A 14,271-nucleotide genomic window follows, 5' to 3' on the forward strand; every position below is an offset into this window, starting at 1 on the left:
CCCAAATTGTTCATGAAAAAAATGTCGGTTAAAAGGGTGGCTGCGGGCCGTGGGGCTACAGAAAAGGACGGCCACAAACATGCATGAAAAAAGGCACACTTTTTTCCGCTTTGCAAAAGGGATACACAGTCACATACCATTTAGCATTAACCGGAAAGAGCGTCATGTGAAAGTTAAACCAAAACAGAACTGTGCGTAACTCCTCAAAGGATGCACATTTTGACGTGGGTTTTTTTTTTTTTTTTTTTTCGCATTTTTTATGCCCTCTTCAAATCCAACAAACACACTCTCTATACACTCCTGCATGGAAAAAGAAATTTGAAAAATGATGAACAAATTGGGAAACTTCAAATGGAAAGAAAAAAATTGAAAGAAGGGAAAGAGGGAGAAATTCGTTTAACCAATATTGATACCCATTTTGCGCTTTTCACGCAAAAAAAAAAAAAAAAAAAAAAAATTTGCTTCAACAAGCAGAATAGTTACACCCACGTGAACACTTCAAGTAGAGTGTCCCTTTGAAGCAAAAAATTTCAAAATTGCGGCCCCCAAATTGTAGCATCAATTTGTCCGCAATTTTTTTAAGCGCGTCCCCCCATTTAAGAGTTCACGCGCCCACGCACAGTTTAACTTCTTTGCAATGATGCATACGCATGTAAGCAGAGCTGCTCACGAATGGTTAACCTTATTCGCGTGAATGAGAGAATCCCCCCTTTGAATAGCTAAACAGGTTAATGCCTTTCTCCCCCCTGTCGCGATAACCCCATCGTGATTGCACAAATGAGCGGTCCCCTCTGCTACGCAAGGAGTATACCTTTGCCCATGCACATAAACAGGGGAGTGTAAAAATCGGGAATGATACATTTGGACGTACCACTGAAGTTTTCCCAAAAAAAAAGTCAAACAAAGCTGAAGAGCAAGTTTGTACACAGGGCAAAATAGCACATAAAAAGACAATATCAAAAGGATAAAAATAAAAAAAATCGCTCGTACCACCCCGTCACAATGACTGCTCCCACTTTAAAAGCAGAAGAAGGGGATGACGAGGACGATTTAAGGAAAAAGAAAAACAACCATTTTTTTTTTTTCTCCAAAAGTGAAAAAAATGTGAGTGCGAGGAAAATCCCCAAAAGTAAAAACGAGGTAGACATAAACTTTTACGAAGAAGAACCCTACTTAGATGATAAAGTCAATGACGTGGATTACATCATTTTAATAATCCACGGGATAGGGTCCAATGAAGAGATCATCATAAATCAGTGTGAAGATCTCAAGAATAGTTTCAAAATTGTAAAAAAAATGTGGTTTTTTGATTACCCTTTTAATATCCATTTCCACATTTTCAACTGGAAGAAGTACATAATAGACGCACAGATTCAGTAGGGCTGCATGGCGGTGGCACGTCTGCGCGTTGGCTTTGCGCGTCGGCTTTGCATTGCTGCTTTGCATTTTGTTCGCCTTTTTTTTGCCTTTCTTTTGCGCTTCCGCTCTGCATTCCTTTGCGCTTCTCGGCTTTATCCCCCCATGTTTCCACCCCGCAGCGTCTTCAACCGGATAAACATCAACACCATGGCGGAGACGCGAAAAATCGTGAACCTCTCCGCGGGGGACATCATATGCTTCCTGCACCCGAGATATGGCGACTACATCATGACAAATCTGTACAATGATATAAACAAGGCGCTGGAATCTTTAAAGAGTGTAATTTTAAAATGAGAAAGGGGCCAACGTGTGATCTACCCGTGGTGTGACACTACGGAGTAGCACGTACGATGGCAAGTGCCGCCTTACATATGTGATGACCTGTGCCGCCTCACACATGCGATGGAAAGTACCGCCTTACATACGCGATGGCCTGTGCCGCCTCACACATGCGATGCCAATGCCACCTCGTGTGCACACGCCCACCCCGCGCAGGACCCCAGCGGAAGATTCAAAAACGCGAAGGTCTGCCTGTTGGGCTACTCCCTAGGGAGCGCCATGGCCTACGAAATTTTGCACAATGTCAAAGTGAGAATCAGTGATAGTAACTTAAAGTACCACCTGAAGAGCAAAATAGACTACTTCTTCATGCTGGGGAGCCCCCTAAGTGCCTTGCTATCATTATACAAGCCAGATTACATAAACGAGGGGTTGCGACCAATGGAGGGGATCAAATTTTACAACCTCTTTCATGGGTTTGACCCCGTTGCATTCAGAATAGAGCCGCTCATATATCCCAAAATAAAGAACATCCCAGAACCCGTGTTGATAAATTATTGGAGAAACAACGGAGCCAGGTACTGGTTTGAGTGGGATAAAAATATGCAAAATGCAAAAATAGCCATTGTGCAGAATTTAAATGATTTCACATCTGCCATCACGAACGGGTTCTACAAATTTATCGGCAAATCTGAATCGAATGAGGAGGAACAAGGCACGCTGAATAAGAACCTCTGCTACAACAAGTGCGAGAGTAAAGACATAAACATGTTCCTGTCGAAGGTGAAGGAAAACCAAAGAAAAATGGCTTTGCAGAAGAGGAAAATGGAAAGAAGGAATGGCAAATTTAGAACCGTAAAGGATAAACCCCCATCTTATGCTAACATAACTGAAGAGGAATACCAAACGAAGGTTTACCAAAATGGGAAAAACTCGAATGAGATCCCCAGTGATGATTATCTGTCTGCAGAGAATTCCAGCTATGTGGACAGCACCAAAAGCATTTGTGCTTCGCAAGATTCGAATAGCGAAGTTTCTTTTTTTGACCAAAATTTTAGTGACAATTCGGGTGATGACTCACCACGGGGGAAGACCCCCACCGGGGAAGTTTCAAAAAAGGGAAACCCCCTCTCCTCCTACTATAGTAATGGCGATGGCGATGGCGATGCCAATGCCGATGCCGATGCACCACACACGAATACCAAACAGGATAAAGCAAATTCAAATAAACAGGGCAACTCCACCAATAAGGCAGACGAACTTCCCCTCCGATACGACTATCAGCTACAGGAATTTATAATGGAGCATTATATCTACCCCCTAGCGGTTGCAAAGTCGCATTTTAATTATTTCATAATTAAGGACATTTCATTCTTCATACTTAAGGAGCTACTAAACAGGACTGCCACCCTAAGCTATGAGGATTACCTAACTCAAATAGAGCAAGAATACAGCAACAAATCGTTGAACGAGCAAGACCATACTAAAAAGGAACGCTACCTGAAGATATCCGTCAAGGCAAGCAAATCGCTGGACGAGTTTCGGAGGTATGAGAAAAATGTACAAGCCATGTCCGATCCGTTTAACATGAAAAATTTTAAAAATCTCATTTGAGTATCGCTCAAAGAGAGGGGGGGTGGGGAGGATCCTACCCTATTTTGCGGGGTGGTGTACAATTTATATATTCTACCCCCCTGAGGTACTTTCTCTACTGTGTAGTCAATTCGTTTACGCGCTTCGCCGTAGCAGCACATTTGCCTCCACTTTTAATAACTTCCTTACCCCCACAAACTGGGAAGTTTCCATCCCGAATAGGAGCTTCCATATGATTCACTTTAAACGCACCAGCGTGTTCGTGCCCATGTGCAGTTTGCCATGCTGGGGATATATTTCCCCCCGATGGGGGTCCATCTAGGCGGTACTCATAATAGGAAGCGTCACAGGTGGGCTTTCCCACTTGGAAACAAAAAACAATGCTGTCTTCGCTTCCATCCCTTCCATCCCTTCCATCCGTTCCATCCCTTCCATCCCTTTAGGGGATACGAGGGTGATATATTCCTTTCGGGGGGGCCCTCCAATATGGAAAAAATCTCGCCGTTTATGCGCCTCCTCTATGTGTATAATCACATTCACCCCGTCAGGTTTTTTGCCTTCCGCCCATTTGGCAAACAAGGCAACGTTTCGAAAAATTATCACCACTTTGCGGTACGCAATTTTAGTTATTCCAACGCCAAGGGAGGAACATCATGCATAGCCCCTTTTTTTATTCCGCTGCTTCAAATTAGCGAAATGAAAAACTGTCCATTCGTTACGCATGCGAGGAGTTTTTAACGTTACATGCCGCGAGCGCAGTTTTTTTTTTTTTTCCCCTCCCCTTTGTAAAGCGCCGCAGCTGTGGGGCAACCTTCGTTCGACAAAAGTGATAAACGCGCTTGGCAACTTGATTGCAGTTCCTGCTGCCTGTTTGAAATTTTTTTTTTTCTCAAGTTTGCCATTCGTAAAGGTAAAATTGTGGGTGATTTTTTTTTTTTTCATACCATTTTGAAGGCTCCCATCCCATTGCGCTGCACTCTCTCCGACTGCAATTTTTGGCAATTTTTTTTAAATTTTCCGTTTTAATGCAACAATGTAGAAGAGAAATAGCGGCCCGGTAAAGGGGAAGAAAGAAAAAAAAAAAAAAAAAAAAACGCTTACTACTTTTTAAGAATTCCATTGAGAGAGGCAAAAAGGAGATGACCCCCACTGCGACTTTATCCTTTTGAAGGAAGAGGGGCCCTTTTCCTCAGTTTTCCGGACTGGTCAAACGGCCCGATTGGTCAAACTGGCCCATTTGCCCACTTACCCATTTGCCTATTTGCCCATTCGATTGAGCGACTTAATGCGGCAGCTCCTCCTTCCCGGCGGCCACCCCATTTGACGCGCGCCCAAAATGATATCCACGACGATACGGAACAGAATACACAAAATAATCTCGGGCAACAAGCTGATCCTCGAAAATGAAGATAACCAAACGAACCTGAAAAACGTTGTTAACAACTGCACGCTGATAGAGAATGCCCTGCGCAAAGAATTCCTGGAGTACAGACGGCTCCCCAGGAACAAACTGAACGCCCTCATTATCGACGTTTTGAAGAAAACGTTTGAAGGGGATGGCGCCTCCAAGGGGGGGGGCATTTCTGGCAAGGCCTTCCAGGGAAGTTGCGGTTCACGCGGTGAGAACGATCAGCGCGGTGAGCACGATCAGCACAGTCAGCATGACCATCACGACCGTAACGATGATACGCGGCAGCCGCGCGAGCCAGACGAAGGGCCGTCGGCCACCAAGGGGAAAAAAAAAAAAAAACGGGACGAACAGCCATCCCAAGATGGAAGTAAAAAGGCTAAAGGAGACTTACTACAAATGGGAGAGCGCAGCAAAAAGGAAAGAGTGAAAGAAAAAAAAAATCCAAACGTCAGCTCAGCAAAGGAGAAGGACACCTCCCAAAAGGACAGCGCGAAGGAACAAAGCTACTTAGCACAGCATCTCCTGAAGGAGGTTAAAAAAAACATCGAAGCAGATACCAATTTACGGAACTATAAAGGAATAAAAAATATCAAAAAGGATATTTTTTACAGCATAATTTACCCCCATAAATTTAGGGAGGGCAATTTCAGCACAATTGTTAACATCAGCGGAATCAGTGGGTCAGGAAAAACCACATTATCGTATGCCATAGGCGGAGAATGTGACTGTCCATTTTTTTACCTTAAATTGCCAGAATATATAAAGTACATTTCCAATGATAGTAAAAATAATAAGTTAAAATTAATTTTTGAGCAAATAAAGAACGAGTATGATGAGGCCATCCTATGCATAGACGATATTGATGTTATCCTTTCGTCCAAAGAAGATTCTACAGATTTGTATCTCTTCACATATCTGCTGAGCCTCTTTGACAACTCAAATGTTCTTGTGCTTTTACTAAGTGTGAGCAAACCGTATGACAGTGTACTGTACACAAAAATTAAAAAATTTATCTCTATACCTATCCCTACGTATGAAGATCGGGTGGAAATTCTCGAATTCATGGCGGAAGAGTTGTCCCTCACATTTGATGCGAAATACGCAGCAACGTTAACGTACGGCTTTCATCGGGGGCACCTCTACGATATTGCAAACGAGTCGATGAATCTGTGCTTATATGACCAAGTGCACGCGGGGGGGTTAACCGGGGTAAGCAGCGAGATAGGCGTAGCCTCCCCTGAGAGGGACTCCATTGAGAAGCCCCAATCGGAGGTACCACCTCCGGGGGGTGCGGCCACCCAGCGTGCAGATTCACCTTCGAAAGACGCCCCCCTTCCAAACGGAGAAAGCATTTGCGAGGCTCACCACACGGAAGTACCCCCAACCGGAGGTGCAGATGAAGCGTGCGACTCGAAAGGGGATGCCACCACGACGTTTTACGCCCATACGGTTCCCCCGACGCAGAGAAACGAAACAAACCTGAAGAGGAAGGAACGGAGCGGAGAAGCTACCACGTACAAAGTGAAAAGACCAAAAATGAGCTGCCGAAAAATAAACCAAGAAATTATTGACCAAAGTGTAAGAAATATAAAAAAAAAAATGACTACGCAGAATATATGTGAAGTGCCAAATATTAACTTGGACAATATTGGCTCCTTGAAAAGGATCAAAAAAGTGTTAGAAACGAAATTCATCCTACCAGTGAAATATGCAAATATTTACAAACATTTAGGGATAAAAAAAAGCATGGGAATATTACTTTATGGCCCTCCAGGATGTGGAAAAACGATGCTTGCCAAAGCTATAAGTAACGAAATGAAGGCGAATTTTATAGCTATTAAGGGACCCGAAATTTTGAATAAATATGTGGGGGAGAGTGAGAAAAAAGTGAGAGAAATATTTTCCTACGCATCTATTTACAAGCCTTGCCTCATCTTTTTCGACGAAATTGACAGTATTTGCATTAACAGGGCAAACAACAAAGCTGCTGCAGCATCAGATCGAATTGTAAACCAACTGCTCACCGAAATGGATGGCCTCTCCCAAAGGGAAAGCGTCTACATCATTGCTACGACGAACAGACCAGATATAATCGACAAGGCATTGCTAAGAAGTGGCAGGTTTGATCAACTTATTTACATTTCTTTACCAAAATATCAAGGACGAATTGATATTTTGAGAAAGCTAGCCAAAAATATGCCCCTGCATGCTGATGTAGATTTTGCCAAAATTTCGCGCCTCACCAAGGGTTATAGCGGGGCCGACTTGTACGGAGTTCTGCGAGAAAGTGCTTTCATCGCTCTCCAGGAGTGTCGAGATAAAATCGATTTGTTGAACTCGGGTTTGTCCAGCGCCGGTGATGCAACACAGCACTGCCGCGAAGCAGATGCCTTTTGCAGGGATACATCCGATGAGCCCCCCTTTGTGAAACGCGAAAATGGTGACGCTGCTACGGAAGCCGGAAGTAGCAATCGCACGACAGGCCCCTTCGATGGATGCGCAAAAATGCCCAGTCAGTGTAGCGTGGCGACTATGGATCAAAGCCAAGTTGGGGAATGCACCCAACAGGGGGCCAAGCACACTGATGCTCATTTGTGTTTCCCACTGCGTAATCTTACTGACTCACCCTCATACGATGAGGCTAGCGCGGAAGCAAACACACCGGAGCGAAGCAAAATTTTGTCGTGTCACCCCCTCTCTGTCGAGGAGGTGACCAAAATGACCGACTTAACAAACGAGAGGGGAACCTCCCAAACGGAGAAGACGACCAGTTTGCTCTTCATTAATCCCGATGGTAGAGTCAACTTAGCAGATGAGCCAAACGAACAATCGAAAAGGAAACAAAAATGTCTGCCATCCCAGCAAGTTGAATTAAGACGAATGAAAAAATTGAATTTCCTACGCGGTGATGATAACCTTTCCATGGAAAATAATCGGATGTACGAAATTAACAATTTAAAAAACAAAGCCATAAGTGAGAAAGACAAGAATAACTTAATTTATGAGTTCATTCAAAGGAATAAAAACATACTGACGATTAGCCAAAGGCACATCGTGCTGGCGGTCAAGATGGTCCCACGCAGCGTTACCAGTAAGCAGATGAAATATTACAAGGAAATAAGTAAGAAGTTTAAGTGACAATCAGGGCGTTGCCAAAGAGTGAGGAAGGAATGTTCCTCTGCTCTTTCTTGCATTATCCGAAGGATTAATAATGCTCCTCGAAGGAGAGAGGTACACATTTGTGATCCCCATTTTGCGTTTTTTTTTTTTTTATTTTTTTCCACCGCAACTTTCGCGCAAATGGGCAATTTGTTTGTTTCCTCCACTGTAGTCTATTTTTTTAATGTACAATAAAGAGGTGCTGCGTGTCACACCGGCCATTCTATGCGTTCGAACGCGGCGCATTTGTAACCGTAATTTTTTTTTGCGCTTCTTTACACATTTGCGAATTTTTACAACTAAATCGTGAAGTGCTTTATGAAGTGCTTTTTTTATGACGCTACCATCCGCGTGCGTTCCCCACAGCACTGTGTGTTTTTTCTCCATGGAAATTATACGAACATTTTAAGCAGAGGACGCTGCTCATTTTGTTTTTTCCCGTACAAATTTAATATGCTTTACCCCTTCACGTAAAAAGTGGAAAGAAAATTTTTAACCCCTTTGATCGGGCTGGTAAATTGTGCCACTCGAAGGATACTTCGCTAAGTTGAACAGAACGTAATGCTTAATGACAACACAAAGGAATAAGCGTATTTGGAAATACCACCAATTTTTTTTTTTTTTTTTTTTTTTATGAACGGCAAGGTGAATATGACCTTTTTGCAAATTGGCTAGCTCGGGGTGTACCAAACAAATGTCCCACTTTTTTTCCAAAAAGGAAAAGGATAAAATAAATGTGGCACGTACCTACCCCCTTGTGAAAGAATCAAACCTGTGTTGCGCAGCTCCGTTCATTTTTAATACTTCACGCGGGAAAAAGGAGTAACATATTTGCATTGTGAAGGTGCGGATAAACAAGAGGAGAGAAAAGTTGCTTCTCTTTGCCTCGACTTGGAACAAAAGGATGCCACAACTTTCGTGCTAGGCATTTCCCGACGTTAATAGAGCAGACAACACCCCTTTGGAGGAAACAAAAGGGGAAATAATTCGAGCAGCTCTTTCGCGTTACTCGCCTACTGCGCTATTTGGACATCACGCTTTTTCCGCATTATGATCCTCCCCATCCACCTCCTCCACCTCTTCCACCTCTCCCTTTTTTTAAATAAACGAATATAAATGAATTAATTTCGTGTGTATGGCAAAATGCAGTTTTTTGTCGTTTTAAATGTTGATAAAAAAAAAGGCGTGTATGATTTATGCAGGTGGATAAATGTGGATGATGCGTATGTATGTGTGCTTAAATAAATTTAAATAAATGGCCCAGTGAAATTTAAAATATTTCTCGACGTGTAAAATACAGCACACTTTCACTTCTTTCACTGCTTTTAAAACTTCGTAAATTGCTCTTCATTAAAATGGTTGTGTTGTGTAGGTGCGGGGATGTGTGTATTAAAAATAAATTGCTTTAAAACCTATTTCGTGCTTGCATCTCATGCTGAACGCAAAGCAGTTCTCTCTCTGGTGGGTTAAAATGGCGTGTTGTGCAGGAAATAAATGGATCACGCGGTGTCATGTAGATATGTTCATATATGTGTCTATATATGGGCACTGATAAATGGGCACTGATAAATGGGTGCTGATAAATGGGTGCCGGTAAATGGATACTTATAAACGTGCAATTATAAACATGTACTTATATGTGTGCAATTATATATGTCTTTTTTTTTTTTTTTAACTGTCGTGGAATATTGTGGCTTTAAAAAAATATACATAACACACACATGCCATGCCCCCTTTACCTTCTTGTAATATATTACTGCGCGTTGTATCACTGAACATGCTACGAGCGCTGGGGTTGAATCTCTCTAAATGTATGAGCATCGATAGAAATATATTAAAGAAGGGAGGCAAAAGGGGGAACAACATGTACGTATAAACTGTTATGCAATAATTTTTGCTTCATTCGATTATGTAAAAAAAGCGAACATTTTTTTTTTTTTTTTTTTTGTTTCTTAAATTCTCGTGCATATATAAAATGGTTCTTGTGTGCATACAGATATAAATAAATAAATATATATATTTATTTCTCTGACTTGAACTTATGGTGATCTCACTTTAGATGGTTAAATGTGGCACGGCTAAACGCTGCTTGGTTGAACTATGCTTACTAAATATAGCTTGTTTTTTTTTTTTTTTTTTAAGTTTATAATGTATAAATAACACTCTATAGGTAACACTCGAGCATTGTTTCGTGCGTCTTCAATTTGTGTAAACGTGTACAGCAGTATGTATGTGTTGCTGCTTCTTCACCTGGTCGCTCCACTAGTGTGCGCATGTGTATAAATGCTGTACACATAATGGGGAATTTTGAGCTTTTTTTTCTTTCTTTCATTGTTTGTTTGTTTTTTTGTTTGTTTATTTCTTTTCTTTTTCTCCTCAAGTGGGGCTTACATAAAACGTGTATGCAACAGTACGCGTGCGCATATGCTGCTCAGCTTATTCAAGTAGTACGTGCATGCTCATGCGCATTTCGTGCGTGTACTGTTGCGGCTCTTCCCTTTTTTTTTTCTCTCTCCACATTTTGTTGGTGCTTCACATATGCGAAGGTAAATGAAGTAAGCTTAATTTTGCGAAAGGCGGCAAGGATGCCTATGTATGCTTATATAAAGCGCGGTGCGTATGCGTTGTGCCTGCGCCGTGCCTGCACTGAATATGCGTGGATGTACACCGTACACAAGTTCAAATGCGTAACAAAAATGCTTTGCATTATTCCGTTCTCCCTGGAATCTTTTTGTGCACTGCGCCCGCGCCACTGCACACCCTTGTGCATGCGCCCCGCACGCTCATAGCGTCTGCGCTTTGGGCTGGCACACTCCACAAATTCACGCAGTAGAACAATGGCACAATCGAGCACCCACACGCCGATACATATTTGCATTCATATAGGAATTCCCCCCTTGAACAAGCGCAAAAATTAAACAAATTCATTTAAAAATTTCTTCAGTTATGATAAAGCCCTGCCCCCTCTGAAGCCACCTCTGCCACCTCGGAAACCACCTCTACCTCCGCGGTAACCGCCATCTCTGCCTCCACGGAATCCTCCTCTGAAACCGCCTCTTCCGGATACGCCCATTCCGCCACCAGATCTGTAACCACCTCTACCAAAACTGCCACCATATCCTCTGCCTCCTCTAAAGCTGTTTCTACCTTCATACATTCTATCTCCAAATGGCCTATATCCACCTCGTCTCATGAACCCACCTCTGCCACCTCTAAATCCACGGAAGAATCTGGGTCTGAATCCTCTTCCTCTAAATGGTCTCGTGTTCACAATTTCTTCAGGTGACATTTCTTTCACATATTTCTCATCCAATGGTGGTTGGTAGCCTGCGTCTTTCACATCTAACTGATCTCTCGATAGCAGAATGTCAATAAAAGAAACGGTTTTCTCTTGCACAACATGTTCGTTGTTGTCTTGTCCACTAACGTACTGGTCCGTGATGACTGTACTACCGCACCTGGTAATCTGATGCAACCCTTTAAATCTCCTTTTGATTATTTCCGCTAGAGTTACTGCTTTTCCGATGGCGTTTCCCGTGGCTTTTATTTTCAAGCTTTTTTTATCTTCTTCCCCTAAAATTTTGGCACCATAGTTCACATAGTTGGTCATCCTTCCGGTGGACGTGATTCTCATTTCATCTTCGTCTATTGGCTCTCTATCTTTCTTCATTTTGCTCAAGGTGTTTTATAAAAAAATTTTTTTTTTTTTTAAATACGTTTGACGTTTTTATATATAGCTATTTATTTTTATGTACGCGCGCAAGTGTGTGCTCTGCTACGCCGCGAGTGGTTAAAGGGCAAAAGTGCGCGTCCTCGAATTCTTAGCTAACGCTTTGTCTGTTTATCTGTATATTTATATGTGCATATGTATACGTATATGTATATGTACAAATCCTTGTGTGTCTCTTTTTATCTGTTAAAAATGCGTTTTATTTTAATTTTTTTTTTTACTCCTCTGCATATGTGGGCACTGCTTCTTTGTGTCTCTTTTGGTACTTAACTTGGGGTAATGCAATTGAGCTATTCTGTTGGGGGAGGGGGGGGCCAAACGTGAGTGGCGTTCGATACAGCTACGCGCACACATGCAAACACATATACACATACGTATACATACGCATAGATATACACATGCACATGTTCATGCGCGCTCGTCGCACGCTCTGCGCACCCTACATTGCTTACCTTTTTTTTTCAAGTTACGCTCTGCTTTAATTCAATTTTTTAATTAATTATTTTTATATCAGCTCTGAATGTTTTCTGTCACAATATTCATATTCCTGCAAGGGGGGTCGAAGGAGGGAGGTATGAGGGGGCGTGTCGATTGGGAAATAACTCTACGTTGCGTGGAGCATTTGTAGAATAGTCATTGGTGCACGCAGTTGGCCGCTTAAAAGGGGCACTAAGGATAGGTTCACTTAGGCATACGCTGCTGCGCCTTGGCCTCCTTTCCCACACGCAGTGCACTCAGATGCAAGTGCTCAAGCTCTTTGTTGGCCCCCCTTTCACGTCGTACGAAGCACGCAAGGATGTGAGCAAATGGGCCAATGCGAAGGGATGAACACTTTTAAGCAAGAACTTCAACACATGTGGGTAACACAAAGAATAAACAAGACAACTATTTGAGCGCTTCACAAATGTAGGTGCATGTACGTAAGGGTTGGGCAGCTTTAATAACTGCCCCTCCTTCTTAACATAGTTGGGCGATGACCCCTTCAACACGGTGCTGTAATTGCATGAAGATGAAGGGAAGCACAAAAATGGGGAAAATAACTTGTGCAGATATGCATCCTCATTCACGGACACAAAATAACAATGCAGGGAAGAAGGCACCAACAGTAATGCAACAAACGAACTCAGATGCACACAGAAGGGAGGCACACTGGGATCCCACATTGACACGTGTGGGGGGGAAATGAAATTAGCACACGGTGGAAATTATGCATTACACGCAGCACATGCGGTATGGTATGCAATCCAAATGAGGCACGACATGATGCAATGGGTAGCCACGATGCAGTGGATAGCAACAACACAATGAGTAGCGGCTAATCAATGGCATTTTCCCTAAAACGCTATTCTCTATTTATGTATATATTTTCCCCCACGTGAAATATGTTCACCCATTTTTATTTTCAACTGGGAGGAAATAAAAACGGAGAGGGATAATCAACCAGGCCTCGCGCGACGGCAAGGGCCCCCAAAGGTGCGCGATTCGGCTAGCAACTTTCATGTTGTACATACGTAAAAGTGCACATAAACGTGTAAACATGTAAATAAAAAAGTTATGCATTTATTGACATATTGTACGATCGTGGGGGGATAATGTTCCCATGAACATTCATTCTTTTTTTTACATTGGCACATGAGTTGGGAACACATGAACACGCAAACGCAAACACTCATCGTTGGCACACGCGAACGCAAGAACACGCAACATGACTGTTACAAACTCGGCTGAACATAAAATTTACGTTATGCTTCATTTCAGCATTTGTTAAAAAGTAGGATCTTACCTTCTCGCTTCAAAGTTTTTTTTTTCTTTTTTACATTCCTTCAAATACCATGGTTCGCTTATTTTGTTTTAACTTCCTGTTTCTGTTTCTGTTTAAGTTTCTGTTTTTTTTTTTTTTTTTCCTTTTCGTATATTTTAATTATATTTTATTTAATATTTTTTTTTTTTTTCCCCTTATTTTTATTTTTTTTTTTTTTTTGGCACAAGCTATATATTTTATAATTTTTTTTTTTTGCATCAGGTTTGGTTTTTTTTTTACATGTTGGATGCCCTTCACATGAAACTGCACGTTACGAAAATATATATAAACGAATATTTATATATATGTATAATATTATGTACGCGCTGCTGGGTACAATTTTTGGGGGCAAGGTGGCGTTGGGAGCAAGTTAAGAGGCCCACGAATCACCTACACTTGGCGATATTTTTTCTGGTTTTATAGAGGAAGGGGCATGCATCAGTGTTATAGTACACGTGAGCGCTTACATATAAGTGATGTTTGTGCGTAGGTATACTTGGGCCAACTTTTTATCATGGTAAGAAAAAAGGTGCTTTAGTTAACACAGGTGAAGGTGCACTGCGTGGGGGGTTGCGCAGTCAAGCGTGCCTGAGAGGAAGAGGCGCCTCGGCGATGCTAGGTGCATGGCGCGGGGCAAGCGCAAAGCAAAAATTTATATATATATGTACGTATATATATGGTGTACATTGCAACATAGTATAACTTTTATATATAAAACAACCGGCGGTGCGCACATTGATGTACGCCTTTTCATGTACATACAATAGAAAGAAAAAATGAAAACCGGGGTTGCAAGCTTTTTTTTTTCTTCACCCTCTCCCTCTTTGGGCAATTAATCAGCACCATCACCTCACCCGCGTCACCCCCATCAGCATTTCA

At 42.2% G+C, this 14,271-nt stretch overlaps 3 protein-coding genes across 3 annotated transcripts, besides 7 other annotated features; 2 read left to right on the forward strand and 1 right to left on the reverse strand.

Moving 5' to 3' along the window:
• Positions 1 to 1,002: 1,002 nt before the first annotated feature.
• PVX_123050 (phospholipase DDHD1, putative) lies at positions 1,003 to 3,312 on the forward strand (the record flags this gene model as incomplete). The annotated part of the gene is made up of 3 exons (XM_001617123.1): positions 1,003 to 1,376; positions 1,539 to 1,698; positions 1,915 to 3,312. The coding sequence occupies 3 exons, from the start codon at positions 1,003 to 1,005 to the stop codon at positions 3,310 to 3,312; spliced, it is 1,932 nt and encodes a 643-aa protein (XP_001617173.1).
• Positions 2,310 to 2,346: a microsatellite.
• Positions 2,444 to 2,465: a microsatellite.
• An 856-nt stretch (positions 3,313 to 4,168) lies between the features above and the next one.
• Positions 4,169 to 4,204: a microsatellite.
• A 208-nt stretch (positions 4,205 to 4,412) lies between these two features.
• On the forward strand, positions 4,413 to 7,840 carry PVX_123055 (AAA family ATPase, putative; the record flags this gene model as incomplete). Its single annotated transcript, XM_001617124.1, has 1 exon — positions 4,413 to 7,840. The coding sequence occupies exon 1, from the start codon at positions 4,628 to 4,630 to the stop codon at positions 7,838 to 7,840; it is 3,213 nt and encodes a 1,070-aa protein (XP_001617174.1). The 5' UTR covers positions 4,413 to 4,627.
• Positions 6,762 to 6,802: a microsatellite.
• A 1,121-nt stretch (positions 7,841 to 8,961) lies between the features above and the next one.
• PVX_123060 (hypothetical protein, conserved) lies at positions 8,962 to 13,505 on the reverse strand. Its single transcript, XM_001617125.1, has 3 exons — positions 13,375 to 13,505; positions 12,044 to 12,138; positions 8,962 to 11,881 (listed from the first exon to the last, which is right to left on the reverse strand). The coding sequence occupies exon 3, from the start codon at positions 11,529 to 11,531 to the stop codon at positions 10,806 to 10,808; it is 726 nt and encodes a 241-aa protein (XP_001617175.1). The 5' UTR covers positions 11,532 to 11,881; positions 12,044 to 12,138; positions 13,375 to 13,505; the 3' UTR covers positions 8,962 to 10,805.
• Positions 9,784 to 9,838: a microsatellite.
• Positions 10,959 to 10,981: a microsatellite.
• Positions 11,664 to 11,703: a microsatellite.
• Positions 13,506 to 14,271: the final 766 nt, after the last annotated feature.

This window comes from Plasmodium vivax, chromosome 14 (genome assembly GCF_000002415.2).
Source record: "Plasmodium vivax chromosome 14, whole genome shotgun sequence".
Taxonomy (NCBI): Eukaryota; Apicomplexa; class Aconoidasida; order Haemosporida; family Plasmodiidae; genus Plasmodium; species Plasmodium vivax.

Excerpts from the sequence above, each read along its gene's own strand:
- PVX_123060 (XM_001617125.1), bottom strand. The coding sequence starts at position 11,531 with ATGAAGAAAGATAGAGAGCCAATAGACGAAGATGAAATGAGAATCACG.